General features: G+C 47.8%; 1 protein-coding gene across 24 annotated transcripts in view; it reads right to left on the minus strand.

Moving 5' to 3' along the window:
• The window catches only part of LOC136109475 (dynein axonemal heavy chain 9), a 195,468-nt gene that overhangs the window by 12,571 nt on the left and 167,396 nt on the right, over positions 1–15,501 (minus strand). For all 24 annotated transcript variants that reach the window (XM_071816490.1, XM_071816503.1, XM_071816491.1 and 21 more), the window contains 5 exons: positions 12,328–12,555; positions 7,788–7,979; positions 7,137–7,328; positions 6,193–6,363; positions 3,538–3,720 (listed from right to left, as the gene is read on the minus strand). In XM_071816490.1, the coding sequence (XP_071672591.1) occupies positions 3,538–3,720; positions 6,193–6,363; positions 7,137–7,328; positions 7,788–7,979; positions 12,328–12,555 (966 nt within the window). The remainder of the gene's footprint in view (positions 1–3,537; positions 3,721–6,192; positions 6,364–7,136; positions 7,329–7,787; positions 7,980–12,327; positions 12,556–15,501) is intronic.

A 15,501-nucleotide genomic window follows, 5' to 3' on the forward strand; every position in this document is an offset into this window, starting at 1 on the left:
GTTCGCAGCATCTCTAACAGCTATCTCAAGTAGTTGTCCAAACACAATTATGCATAAATATGCATTTGAGATGCTGAATACTAAAGTACATCCAGAATTATTCAAGTTACTTTTTTTCTGTTTTTTTCCAAAATGCTGGGAGTAATTTTGATTAAAGACACCCTTGAAGGAAACCCCAATCAGCCTGCAGACAGTCCCTCAGGATGAGCAGACTATTGTCACAGATGGTTTGCTCAGTTAAGGTTATTTTCACTTGATACAGTGAAATACCCAGATAGCCTTACAAAACTTGGTCTTACTTTATTCTTTTATAATATTTATTATCCTCATTTTGGAGTCTTACCCTTCAATGAAGTTGCAAAATAGAAAAGCTGCTGGGAAAAATGATGCAGGGTACAACATTAACATGCAAGTGTTTGAGCCCAGCCTCTGGTCTCACCAAAGTCACCCAGAACAAAGGGCTTTGAAATGCAACATGCCAGTTATTTTTGATGGCTACCAGTCTATTGCAATTTCTCTTCCTCTTAATGGGATGTCTCCTATTTTTGGACCAAACAATCACTTTCCGCTACACAGATACAATGAATTATTCAAAAATTCAAATTAGGCGTGACATTTCCAAATCGCCTTCTTTGAGCAGATAGTCAGTTAAAAACAATAAGACTTGCTTCCTCTGTGTTTTATTTATTCTTTACTGAGATCTGTGGTTCCTGTTATATAAACTCTCCTCCTCTGAGCGCTGTCAGTAAAGATCCCCGAGCCCAGAGATTAACGCGCATTAACAGCTTTCCTAGGAGCTGCTCTCAGAAGGAACAATTAAAGACTGATTTCCCTCCCAAACTGAGTGCGAGACCCAGCTGTCACGTCGGGACAGCAGCACTGACGACAAAAAGAGCCAACAGCATGGCCAAGCGTTCCCCGGCCCTCCTGCGGTCCCCAAGGCACAGGGAGGGCCCATGGGGGACGCTGAGCAGTGACATGAGTCATGAACAACATCTCACCCAGCTCTGCAGGGACCCACACACAACCTCTGCTTGCAGGAACAGCATTGCCCACTGCCGGGGTGTCAGACCCTTCAAACGAATCTCCTCAGCACACACAAGAAGGAGAAATGCAAATACAAACAGATACTGCAGCTCACCTGCTCTTCAACAGTCCCCTGGTCCTGGCCCTGTGCTGTCTCTGCACCGCAGCGCCGGTGCTGTGGCGACAAACCTGTGCAGTTGTCAGAGGTGCCTTTTCTGCACATACCACCTCACCACTTTGCCATAATTTATGGCAGGCTGTTGGGGAGGAATTTGCACCCTCTGTTATTGTCCAATTTCTGTGGTTTATTTTGTCTGGGGTTTATTTAAGCCCATGCATCCACTCATTCCCCCTACCAATATTAAATAGCTTATTCTTCTCCACATTAAATCTAATTGCTACATATTGTCCCAGTTACAATTATATCTTGTTTGGTGCTCCAGGACTGAAACATTAAATCACTTCTGTTTACCTGTCTCGGGAAACAGAATTTTCAATTCCACCTTCTGCTAGAAAATAAAGGAAATCCATTCATAATAATTGACTACATAAATATCAGCCTGTTTTGAAACTGATCGTACATACTGGGCCACCATGAAGTGGATATGGTATGTGTCTGTCTTTAATCAAGACAATAAGCATCAGCAGGGAGTTCAATGCAGAAGGGTCTGAGGCAGCACGGACCCAGGCTGCTGGTTCCCAGCGCACAGTTGGGATTTAGGAGCAGCCTAGACCTGCCCCTGCAGAGCTGCAGCTGCCGAAAGCCACAGAGCCACCCCTAGCAGCGCTGCGTGCAGGCTCAGGTATGTCCTGGGAAGATCTCTCTTTGGAGCTGCCCTCAGGAGAGGCCGGGATTGTCATTTGGTCTCCAGACAGGTCCTCCTGGCTCCCCTGTGAATCTGTTCTGCTAGCGGGGTCACACAAAGTAGCTGCAGTTCATTCAAGCGCGATGGTTCTCTTGCCAGGCAAAGTACTTCTGCAAGCTGAGCATTTTGGTGAAATGGGATGACAACTTGTCATTCAGGAAATGATGGGACAGGGAATGCCCAGCGACTGATGTCCTTCCTTACTGCCTCGCACCATGAAATGAAAACTGCCTGTAAGGAGGTTGTAGCATGGAAGGTGTTGGTCTCTCCTCCCAAGTAACAAGTGATAGGACAAGAGGAAACAGCTTCAAGTAGTGCCAGGAAAGGTTCAGATTGGATATTAGGAGACATTTATTCACAGGTTGTGAAGCATTGGAATGAGCTGCCCAGGGCAGTGGTGGAGTCACCATCCCTGGAGGGGTTGAACAGGCATATAGACGAGGTTCTCAAGGACATGGGTTAGTGCCAGAGTTGGGTTATGGCTGGACTTGATGATCTTGAGGATCTCTTCCAACAGAAATGATTCTATGATTCTAAATTATCCAGTGAGCAACTTTGAGTTGATGATGCAGAGAAAGCATCAAGGTAGCACTGAAGCCACCAGCTTTCTGCTGCAGGCTCCAGGCAGCGTTCCCCTGCTATGCTTAGGCCTTTCCAAGGGCTGGACAGCACTCGGCTATGGTGAAGCATATTTCGGGATGACAAGGTGAAGGGGAAGTGTTGCCACAGGACACCAGGGCTGGGCAGGCAGGTCCTCACTCAGCGCAGTCTGATCTCTGCTGGTTTATCCCCTAAGGGGCAGTCAGTAGCCTTTTATATTTTGCCCCACCAACTGCCTGGCAGGGGAGTCAGCAGATGAGTTCCCAAAGCAGCAGATGCAGCCTCAAAGCACAACCCTCCAGCACGTGCTGCTGAACCCAGAAATTCGCATGCTACCTGGTGTGTCCTGCCAGCCCCAGAGCTCCTCACTGTTCTCCACAAGCAACGGTCAAAACCATCACCCAGAGGGACACACACGACACCTCCCTGGAGCAGAGTCCAGTTTCTGACCAGGATGGAGAAGCAGCTGTGGGTGGAGCAATCACGGACAGTATCTCCATAGGGAAGGTCCACTCCTGACCCTCTTCCATTAGCAAATGACTCATACCCAGCAAGGGGAGTTGCATGTCTTCTAAAACTTCTGAATTTTTAGGCTTTTTCTCTTATAGCTCTGGACATTTTGTGTCCTTACCCACGAGCAACCTTTCCTTTGATTTCAGCTCAGCTTTTGCCTTTAATGATGCTTTGTTACAAGTTTCCCCCAGTAACTGGACATTTTGTGAAAAGATGTGATTTTTTGGCTCACCTTTAAATAGGCCATCTCTCAACTTCTGAGTGACCTACTGTTGCTGTGCTGCAGTATCAGGTGGATAGAACTGCCTCTGTTCCCAAAAGCAGTCTTTGCTTTGTGTATCTTTAACCTCTCCCAGTGCCTGCGGACAATGTGCCATTTGAAATCCATCTGTGAACCCTTCCCCGTGGAGTCGAGTTGGTTTTGCAGCCAGCAGTGCTGAACACAGACTGTGACCCCTTCTATTCCCTGAGCACCTTTTCCATTCATCAAGATTTTTAGGGCAATGCACTCACAAGCACCCAGAGCTCCTACCTTCAGCCCCAGGTCCAGCTCCTTGAGAGAGCGCTTTATTTCACTGGTGAGGATGTTCATGCGCTCACATTCCTGGAAGGCAACGACAGCGTATGGTGTCCTCTCTTCCACCTTTGCCATCAGTTCTGTGATGTTAAACTCATCCATCAGTTTCTCTAACATCTCTTCCAGAAGAGCTTTCACCTGTGTGCCGAAGGGAAAAGAGAGAGGGATGTCAGTGACCGACCCGCGGAGCTTCCCCCGGTGACAGCTGCCTGAACGCGGCACGAAAACTCCATCTGCCAGTTAGTGTCTCCGGAACAATCAGTGTCAGCTGCGCTGGGCATCGCGCCTCTCAAAGAGCTTGCCCCATCCTATTAAAATTCAAATGCTTACAAAAGTTAATGTCAGATGAGCAGCTTTCAAAATGATGGTTTAAAAATGTCACTATGACTTGTAGCAGTCTCCTTTCCTCTTGAGTAGTTTTAGTTCTCCAGTCAGATCCAATGCAAGACGGTGGACGGGGCTATAGACTGAACTGAGCTTCAGGACAGCTGAGCTTATGAGCTGGTTTTCTGTGGTATATTGATGATTATATACGTGGTATATCGGTGATTATATAAATTATATTATTAATTATATAAAATGTAATTTTAAGCTGAATTTGGCATTTTGAACTAATAGAGATGTGGAAGAAAAGCATAATGAAACAAAATTATTTTCTGGTCACTATCACAGCTTGATTTGGAAACTTTATATCTCTAAACACTAAACAGGGAAAGCTCCAATGGAACAGGATGTTTCCAGTGTCTAAAAAGTATATAAATCAGATAAAAACCTTTCTGGTTGACAACAAGGCGTGAAGCCCCTCATCTTCACAGGATCAGCTGTATCCTTCATGGTTATGTGGACTGTTAGGCAGCTTGGTATAGAAGTTTCTCATATAACACTTGACTTCTGTGCTGGAATCTTCTGCTTCTTGGGGATTTTTCAGGAACGCAGAATGCACAGTCACAATTCTATGATCTGATGTGCAAATCTGGGTGTGCAGGTGGCAGAGGCGACCCAGGGTGATTTTATTGCCATGCCCACCAACATTCACATTTTGGACTCTGTACTCCAATTTCCTCCCATTGCTGCTCTTTCAAACCCTCCACACACGTCAGACGTCACCAAGAGGTCGTTATTGCAATCAGCTATGTGGCTAAAGCTAAAGCTCATCTGGAAAAACTCTTCAGTTGCACCTCAGGTCCGGTATAGAAATATTCTCTAATTTCAAATTCCCCTGCAAATCTCTTTGGCTCTGATTTTTTCACAACAACTACAGCTCATTTTCTGTAATGTGGCCCCAGAAACCTGTGGGAGTAACTGGACTTGTCACAGCCTCAGGAAAAAGAGAGGCTCACCATCTCCCTGCAAGCTCCCTAAAGCCACCCTGTGCTAGAAACCCTCAAACAGACGAGCTAAGAGACAACTGTTAAATCACTCATTCAAGGACCAAAAGGAAGGGATACAGCCAGTGCCAGTTACAGCTCAGATAACGGGAGAGTTCACCTCCAGAAGAAAATCAGCCGTGGGAGTCCCCCAGGGGCAGCGCAGTGCGATGTGGTTACAATCAGGTTTATTTTGGGCCACTTTGCTTCTGAGAGAGATCACGAAAACCATGAGGACTCCTGTGCTCCTTTGACAGTTTTCCTGACTGTCACCAGGAGGTTGCAGGGTGGCTGTGCCCTGTGATACCACTGTTGGATCACTCGCTGATCATTTTGCTTCTCTGGCCAAGGAGTCTAATTGTATTTCAATAGCAAAAGGACTGGGAGGACAGATGTGCTTACACTGCCTACCTGTGAGCACCTCCTTGGGCTTTGCTACCTCTGGATTGTTACCCACACCTCAAATTCCAGTACAAACTGAAAACTGAGCACTTGCAAGAGCCCCTTAGGAGAAGGCAGCAAGTTCCCCAGCTCCACACCGAGCCAAAGGAAGCGTGTGTGAAACCACAGACTTCATAGAACATTTCTATTAGGCATTCATTAATTTGAAAAGCCTGAAACACAGAGCTGGGAGCTTAAGACTGCAGAAATAAACAACAGAGCAAGTGTTGGCTGGTTTCAGATTCTGTTATGGATGCTCAGGCCAGATTTTAACGAGCTGTGAGTTTCGAGAGGAAGGGCTGAGATCAGTCTGGTACGTAGCCGCAGCGAAGGAGTTCAGCTGGCAATAAGGAGTTACAAGGCCCCTGGGAGCTGGGTGGGACCTGATGGCAGCAGCAAGAGGTGGGGTGAGCTCTGGGTGGCACATTGTAGCTGCCAGATGATGTGCTCGGGGACCCATTGGTATGTACATCACAGCACGGGGCACAGGGACCAGTGGCTCAGAGACAGCGGAGGTCACAGAAGGTTTATTTGCAGTCTCTTCACAGGGTGATAATGAAGGTACTGCAGTTCAGGGGGTAATTAAAACCCACTGTTCTATCACTGACAATACTCCAGTGACATCCCACCACAGTGATGTTCTGCATAATATGAAGCTAGGGGTTTTAGACACTCAATTTGTATCCAGCAAAGGCGGAACAGATTATAATAAGCAGTTGTGAGAGAAATCTGAGCTAGACAAGGCTACTTATGAATGAGATGGGTATCAAAATTCAACAGCTTCTTCCTCTACTGCTCTCACCGTTTCGTCCCTGGTCCCCACTCCTCCTTCGCCCACGCTGGTGTCCCGGGGCTGCATCTCCAGCATGGTGCGGAAGAGCTTCTCGGAGGTCTGGGTGAGGAAGCCAATCTCAGCATTGGGATGGAGGCCATACAGATAAGGAGACTCTGGAGGCAGAGCATCATCTATGTACTGTACAGAGAAATTCAGGTTCAGGTTAGATACAGAGCCGGGGCCACTCTGCCTGTAGAGTTTGCAGTGCTGGAATTATCACCCATCTGAGTAAGTAATCCCAGGCTGATCTAACTCTGCATGTGGCTGGAGCGCCAGCGAACTGATGGCAGAGAGGAACGTATGATTGTTTACAGAACTGCTGCTGCTCCTGCTATGAAAACTCAGTAATTGCCAAAGTTTGCCTTGGCTACATATCTCAGGCCTGGACCTTCTCTAGCAATTATCCACTGTGCATTTCAGCATAATATCCTGAAATCTCTTGTGAGAATTTAGCTTCCAGTAGTAAAGTTTAATGAATAAAACCAGCCTAATGCGCCTATCTCTGCAACTGCATTTGTGTACAAAGAACAGATGAGATCAGTAAGTAGATCAACAAGACCCGTCAGTATTTCTCATCAAAACTGATGATAAAAGGAGCTTGAAAGGGCCATTTTAGCAAACAGTATGCGGATGTAATTTTCCAGGAGCCCCACTCAAGTCTCAAGAACCGATACAGTTGTTCTATTCATGCATGAACAGAATGAGCCCATGATGAAGTAGCAAATTATCATTAGACTTGGTTCATCCAAGGGAATGCTGAAACATCTACAGAAAAAAAGATAATGGGAAATAACAGGAGGTGTGTTGAAACACTGCAGTCCTATTCATTGCCTCCTAAGACAGATTACAGAGCAGTTATGGAAGACATTATGGTTATGTGTATAAACAATGCCAGAAAACAAAGAGCTTACCTGATGATAGCCATTATAGTCCAAGTTCCCTGGGAGGGGGAATCCTGGAGCAAGGAGGAACTCTCCCTCCAGCATTTCGGGCTTAATAAATTCTTCCAGGTAGGTTTTGCAAAGCCGCCTGTCCCAGTCATCTGTGATGTGACCTCCGTACATAATCTCACCAAAGAGGTAGCGTAAATCATCGTATGGGACCTGAAGAATAAAGCAGGAGGGTGTGAAGGAGTTGGGACAGCCGGAGCTCCACCAGCTGTGCTGTGGAACCACACTGAGCCCCAATCTGCACAGTCGGTGCCTCCACTTCACCGGCTCAGTTAACAAGTAAACAAGAATTAGATAGAAGTTAAATCCTGCCCAAGAAAAACCGGATCACAGCAGAGATTTCTGTGCAGCTTCCCACTGAAGTGCAAGTTTGTTCTAAGCTCTGCTAAACTAAAGACCGCTATGTATTTTCAAAGAATAAAGACCACAGGCACTATTTGCTGTGGTTTGTGAGCTGCTACAGATGTGAGTGGCACTGAAGCTTCTGATTTCGCCACAGAGGTTTAACAAACTGTGAAGTTATAAAACCAAAACCACCAAGGAAATGGCATTTAAGGAGACTTCCCAGTAGTTTCAGCACAAGCCAGCCCATTTCTGGTCTGAGTTACGTACCTTTGTGCTGGCCTCGAGGTAATTATACAGCACGTTCACCGAGATAGTGAGGTCGCCAGTGTTGAAGGGGTAGGAACGGTTCCAGCCTTGGGGGCCAAATTTGCGCCTTTCTGCCACGGCAGCATGGAAATAGCAGAGGGCAAAGAGGATGCTCTTGAACTCGTTCTCCCGGGTGCACATCTCCAGCGTGTCCTGCAATACAGGCAGAGAGGCAGGGTGTGTAAATTCACACTGCCCTCAGGCTCAGCGGCTCTCAGGGCCTCCCAAATACACCAGACAGTGGACAAGAGTGAACTGATTTGCCCAGTCAGTTCATTTCTGCGTAACAGACCCATTTGCTAATCTTCTAAGTTAGTGCCTTTGCATTCCAAATTCACTGGCAAATTATGATGCATATTTCTGAATTAATATTTTCTTTCCCAACTCAAAGCAGCTTCGTACAGGAACACATACTGACAGGCCTGGAGAACAGGAGCTGAGGGGAAACATCGCTCTCTGAACTGCCTGAAAGGAGCTTGGAGCATGGAGGGGGTTGGTCCCTTCTCCCAAGTAGCAAGTGATGGGATGAGATAAAACGGCCTCAAGTTGCGCCAGGGGAGGTTGAGGTTGGATCTGGGGAACAATTTCTTCCCCAAAGGGCTGTGGGGCATTGGAACAGGCTGCCCAGGGCAAGGCTGGAGTCACCATCCCTGGAGGGGTTTAAATGTGTAGATGAGGCTCTTAGCGACATGGGTTAATACAAGAGTCAGGTTACAGTTGGACTATCTTAAGGGTCTCTTCCAATCAAACTGATTCTATGACTCTATAATTAGTGCACCCATCCAATGCCCCATCACCTGCACGTGCCCCACATCCCATGAGAGACATGGAAAGAGGCACCAGACAGGACAAACGTGGCAGCAGTGGGATCTGGACCACGGCTCCGCAGGAGGCTCCTGCCGAGGACACTGTGCCTGGCAGAACTGAAGTCCATCCTGCCCCTCAAATACAAAAGGTTTCCACGGGGCAGCATTTCGCTGAGCCGCAGGGGGTTATCGCAGAGAGGTCTCTGCACAAAGCCAGCCCTGGTGGGAGCTGCAGCAGCTCATTTACTGACACCATGACTTTGAGCAGCACACCAGGGCAGAGATGCGGGAAACTGCTGAAAATCCAAGCAGGGGAGATCAAACATTTGCAAAAAAACAATCTAATGCAGCCCTTTAAAGTCAGCACAGCAATGGGTGCTTCCTTTCCCTTCTTCCTGGTGACGCTTAAAGTTCGAATATCTACGAACAAATAAGCAGAACTGTGGTGTCGGAGGTGGAGAGGCTGGAGCCTGAGTCGTTCAGTCAATGAACACGAGCAAAGGGAACAGGTCTCCAAAGAACTCTGAGCAGTGCTGGGAATGAGGTTTCAGCAAGCTGGCACCAAGGGGAAGCCGTCTTTATCTTAAAAAATACAATATTTGACCCCTGCTCAGCTGGGGAGCATAACAGAGTCTAGAGTCTGTGCTGGAAATAGGGAACCCATCACTCTAAAGTGTGCAAGATGTTGACCGAGTGCATAAGATGATCAAGAACATCCCAAACCGTGTTTTCCCTTTGATGAGACAGCACTCTGAGCTTCCTTCATTATCAGAAACCTGATGAAGAACTGAATCAAATATGTGCTGAGCACCTTTCTCATTTTAGAAAATGTCCCTGGACTTCAAGGAGAGCCTGTGTGAATGAACACGGAGTTAGAATACAGCTCGGTCACATTCGGCCTCTCCAGTTGTGCATTCTTCCTCAGCTACAAAGCAGAACAACATTCCCTGCACAGAATAACAGTTCTTCTTTGTAGCTTTCAGCTGAAAGCTAAATTTGAACATCCATTCTGTATAAAGCAGGGAAATGAGGTGTAAAAGGACCCTACCCACTCACTCCAGGATTTCTGATAAGAGCAATTTAGAAAATGCTAATTATTATGTGATTGAAATGAGCAGAGGCAGGATGAAAATGTTACTTGGGACAAAGGTTCTCCCCTCCCTTTCTCTCCAGGACATTTTGTGGAGTTCAAGAGGATGAATGACAGTAGATAAAAACAGAATAATCTTCCCTGACTACTCAAAATAATGCTGTGTGGTGCCTCCCCGCCTCACCCGCTCAGCAACATGAGCTCTCACACTCCCGATTCCCTCCACACCAATGTCTCAGGGCAGAAATTGTTCTGAGCTACCCCCATTTCTCTGCCCCATGGACCAGGGCCTGGCGTTCACAACAGGCTGGGGTTGCTCTTGCCTGGTCCCAAATGACAGGAGGCTGTATGGAGAGAAAAGAAAGCAATCCTGCCAGGTTTGCCCTGTGTATTCCCAGCACAGTCGTCGTCAGAATGGAGAGGCCACAGTAACGTCAGCACAAGTGATCCAAAACGGCAGTATGAGGGGTGGTAGTTCCTCCAGGCCCTTCTGGTTGTGCAGGTTTAACAGCCAGGGTCTTGCTGTGAGAGGCTGGCGTGCTGAGGTAACGGTGAATGAAGGTAACGAGCGCTCAGGGCGGCAGAACGTGATGGCCTGTGTCTTTAGGAAAGGTATCACCGTAAATGTGGGATGTTAGCCCTCAGCCTTTTGTGTCATGCAGAGAACGGGGTCAGCAGAAGCACGGCTGCCTGCAGCAGTGAGACGCACGAGGCTCCGGTGCGGTGACACGTGGCTGCTCCCTGGGGACAACGGCACACGGCCCCTGCCCCACGGTGCCCAGAGCCACCAAGGGAGGCCACAAAGCTGGCTTGTTCCATCACTGCGTTACAGCTCTAACGCTGATCTCTGCTCTCTGCAGCGCCAAGAAAATATTTCCCATCGTTTTTACGTGCTCTGCTGTTGTGTGCCCTGCACAAGGCTCAGATGCAGTTCCAAAGAGCGGGGACAGCGGCTGCTGGAACAGGAGCGTGTGTACGTGGTCACCATGCAATACAAGCAACGAGCAATCTGCCATCAGCTATTCTTCTGTGGGCCAGCAGTTCTCAAGATAGCCTTGTCTGGCAAAGCAAGCCCTCCCCGCATGGAGATTTCAGTTCTAATTTACAACACCTGATGTCAGCAAGGTTGGAGCTGAATGGCCTTTGAGCACACAGCATCAAGTCCCTCCACACTGCTCTGCAGAGTGATGTGGGGTGTGACCACATCAGCAGTTCTGAACTTCTAACCCTGGCTCAAAAGAAGGGCAAAAAAAGCAACATTTAACCTGCTGGCCTCTCCATGTCTTTGGGTGTTAGATGTAATATGTCTTTTGCCAGTGCAAAAAGGAATGACACAGACACAGAAATCAAGTCAAAACATGACAAAAGTCTACCAAATGCTGCATTCAGAAGTTTGATTCTATAAGAAAATAGCCTTTCTAAGGATCATACCTTTATGACAAAATTATTAAACTGGGCAGAATCATAGAAATATTTTGGCTGGAAGAGACCCTCAAGATCATTGAGTTCAATAGTTAACCTCACACTGCCAAGTCCACCACTAACCTATGTCCTAAGAACCTCATCTCCGCGTCTGTTCAACCCTCCAGGGATGGTGACTCCAGCACTGCCCTGGGCAGCCTGTTCCAATGCCCCACAGCCCTTTGGGGAAGAAATTGTTCCCCAGATCCAACCTCAGTCTCCCCTGGCGCAACTTGAGGCCGTTTCCTCTGCTCCTGATGCTTGTTCTTGGGGAGCAGAGCCTGACCCCCCTGGCTCCAAGCTCCTTCCAGGCAGTTCAGAGATCAGAAGGTCTCCCCTCACCTCCTGTTCTCCTGATGAATCCCCCAGGTCCCTCAGCCGCTCCCATCACACTTGTGCTCCAGCCCCTCACCAGCTCCGTTCCCTTCTCTCAACTCGCTCCAGCACCTCAAGGCCTTTCTTGGCGTGAGGGGCCCAAAACTGACCCCAGGATTTGAGGTTTGGCCTCCCCAGCGCCCAGCACAGGGACAGATGCTGCCCTGGTCCTGCTGGTCACACCAGTGCTGGTACCAGCCAGGATGCTGGTGGCCACCTGGGCACACACTGGCTCATGTTCAGCCACTGTCACCAACACCCCCAGGTCCTTTTCCTCCAGGCATTTTCCATCCACTCTTCCCCAGCCTGCAGCATTCATGGGGTTGTTGTAACCCAAGTGCGAGACGCGGCACTGGGCCTTGTTGAACCTCAGACAACTGGCCTCAGCCCAACAATCCAGCCGGTCCAGATCCCTCTGTATGGCCTTCCCATCCTCCAGCAGATCAACACTCCCACCCAGCTTGGTGTTGTCTACAAACTCACTGAGGGTGCACTCAAAGTTGTCCGGTATCCTGTGACCTCTTGCAAGACAGAGGTCAATCAGGGTTACCTGAGTCCTCTCTTGGGAAAATCAATGCTTGGAAAGAGATCTGTGCCCAGCTCCTGGAGAAAAGAGGAGAGGGTTGTCGGATCCAAAGACTACACAGCACCAATGGACTCGCACATCTGCAGCGTCAATGCCCATGGACATCACCCTCTCCACACGGCTCCAGCAGCTCCAAGGTGACCTGTCGGTCGGTCCCCAGTGTGAGCCCGGCTGTGTTCCTACCTGGTTGAAGTTGTCGAGGGCTTTGTGCAGGTTTGCATGCATCCCGGTCGGGGCCTCGCTGGTGATTTTGATGGAGTTCTCCAGGATGCCCTGGGGAATGATGTGGCTCTCAGGGGAGGGTGCCGGCTCCGCGCTGATGAAGACACGGAAATCCTGGTGGCTGCCCTCGCTGTGCTGCTCCAGCTTCTTCTCCAAGGAGCTCAGCCACTTGGCCACCAGGTGGATGTTCTGGAAGGGACAAAGGGGACAAAGCTTCATCAGTTCCCCTGCATTTCCACCTGTGCTGAGCAAGCACTGAATGTATCGAATGGCACCTGCCAAGGCTATGCCCTACAAGTTGGTACTTGCCCCACTAGTCCCTATGTGCCATTCACAGCCTCAAATATTTTGTCACATTAAGTACACTTGTAAATTCAAAATAATCAGTATAAACCACCAACAATGAAGGAAGCTGCTACTGGGTCATCTGGGTTCTTGGTGACGATGCTCTCCTTGCTGTTACGGTAACGTACGGCTGACAAAGCAGAATTACTTCCGTGGATGTACCAAGCTCAAATGGAAACTTTTGTTCATTTTTAACAGAACACTGAGGACCCTCAGTATCAGTTACTGGGTAAACAAAAAGTCACACAGGTGGTTTTTCAAAGACCTTTAACATAAAATACTTATTTATTCATGCAACTAATTAAACACACTTGCGAAGAAACTAAGCAGTACTATGTGAAGGTGGTGAAATGAAAGAAGACTAGCTCAGTTTTTCAGCTGGAGTCCTACACAGTGCTGCAGTTTCCAGGCAAGAAAACAGCTATTGTTTTTTAATATTAGGAATGGGGCAGGTCACACACAGCAGGGATTCATGGGCTAAAATCACCCTCATTTGAAAGCTAGGTGTGTAATCCAAATTGACTGTGTTAATAGGCATTCTGGAAGGTGATTTATCCCATCCAAAGACAGAACAAAGCACTTGCTAAACTTAAATTAAAAGCAGCCGCCAAAAAGATAAACTGCTTGCAGGTGGCAAGGAAATTACATAAAGAAAACATATTAGGGGCTTAGAATGAAAATATATCACCTATAAAAAGCACCAGAAAAGAGCTCTCATGGTTAAATAGCACAGTAATGGGGACCATTAGGAGTAAAATGACATTCTTAGGAAAGTGGAAATTGCGTCCAAATGAGAAAAACACAAAACAGCACAAAATCCAGTCATGGTAAGGCCAAAAAAGGTTTTAAGAAGCAATATTCTGAAAACCATAAAAACTAATAATAAAGCCTTTTCCAGAAGCCAGAAACCTACCAGGGAGCCTATAAAACTGAAAGATGACCAAGGTGTACAGGGAGGAGCCAAGAACGGCAAGGCCACCGCTAAACAGCTCGTGTTTGCAGGAATAGTCACTGCAGAGGGAAATCTATTGCAGTTTGTGCCCATTGACTCCTGCTCTTTCACTTGGCAACACTATGAAGAGTGGGGCTCCCCCTGGCACGAGGTATTTAAACACACTGCTGAACCCCTCAGAGCCGTCACTCAGCTCTCTCAGCCTCTCCTCTTATGACACATGCTTCAATCCCTTAATTATTGGAAAGACTCTTAAAGTGAAGCAGTAGATAAAGTTTTTTTCAGAAATATTAATAAACTAGTAATAATAATTTCCTAGGACTAGACAGTACCCACGCTAAAGAAACTTGGATATGGAAGCGCTGCATCACTCCTCAGGATGCACTAAGCAAACTGGCAGAGACTCTAATGAACCATGAACTATCACACGAAGAGCATGAGTAAGAGAAAACCAGGAATCCAAGATTTCCAATCCAAGAACTCAGGAAAAGCTCCTGTGCTTCCGTCTCCTTGCCCAGAACCTCTGCCACATTCTCTGCTGGTCGGTAACTCCAATATTCCCCTCTTCTTCACAAGACTCTGTGGGTTTGTCTTGATGCCCCGAGTCAAATAAATTGGTAGATGGTTCTGCCTCTGAGACAGCAGCTGTTTCAGAAACATGAGTCAAGAGAATTATTGTTCGGAGAAGCCATGGACACCTCACGCCTTCCACTTCTGCTGCTCAAAATCTGATTCACATGGCTGGGAACAACATTTCTTATTTAGAAGTGCATAAATTCAGTGTTCTTCCCTGAAAGGATGTGGGGTTGTGCTCGTGTTACACAGACAAAACAGAGTTTGGGGTGTGCGAGGAGACAAGGAGGAGATTCCTGAGCAAAGGAATCATGGTCTGGGGAAGCATTGCTTTGTTGTAAACAAGGACAGTGTGAAGAGCAGCAGACAAAATACAATTATGTCTGAGTGCTGATGCACCAGCGCTTGCCTGATGCATTTAGGATTTGAGAAGATGAGTATTACCCCTAGAGTCCAGGCAACCAACTCACTCTAAAAACACGAGTCCAATAATCACACACAGAATCGACTGGGTTGGAAAAGACCTCAGAGATCATCAAGTCCAACACTTGGTCCAACTCCAGTCCATTGACCAGATCATGGCACTAAGTGCCATGGCCAATCTCAGTTTAAAAACCTCCAGGGCCGGTGAGTCCAGCACCTCCCTGGGCAGCCATTCCAATGCTGACCACTCTCTCTGCACAGAATTGCTTTCTAATCTCCAGCCTAAATTTCCCCTGGCAGAGTTGAAGCCCATGCCCCCTTGTCCTATTGCTGACTGCCTGGGAGAAGAGCCCAACCCCCACCTGGCTAGAACTGCCCTTCAGGTGGTTCTAGAGAGTGCTGAGCTCACCTCTAAGCCTCCTCTGCTCCAGACTGAACAAGCCCAGCTCCCTCAGCCTCTCCCCATAGGTCTTGTGTTCAAGTTCCTTCCCCAGTCTTGTTGCTCTTCTCTGGACCCGCTCCAGCACTTCAATCTCTTTCCTGACCTGAGGGGCCCAGAACTGAACACAATACTCCAGGTGTGGCCTCCCCAGTGCAGAGCACAGGGGAAGGATCACTGCCCTTGTCCTGCTGACCACGCTCTTTTTGATACAGGACAGGACACCACTGGCCTTCTTGGCCACCTGGGCAAACTGTTGGCTCCTGTTGAGCTTCCTGTCAATTAGTACCCCCAGGTCCCTTTCTGCCTGACTGAATAAAGTAGGAGTGAACCAAAATCTGCAACCAAAGTGTTTCCAACAGCTACAGAGATTCAGTAACACGGGGAAAGAGCTAAACAAAAT

The sequence above is a fragment of the Patagioenas fasciata genome, chromosome 18 (assembly GCF_037038585.1).
Source record: "Patagioenas fasciata isolate bPatFas1 chromosome 18, bPatFas1.hap1, whole genome shotgun sequence".
In the NCBI taxonomy this organism is placed as follows: Eukaryota; Metazoa; Chordata; class Aves; order Columbiformes; family Columbidae; genus Patagioenas; species Patagioenas fasciata.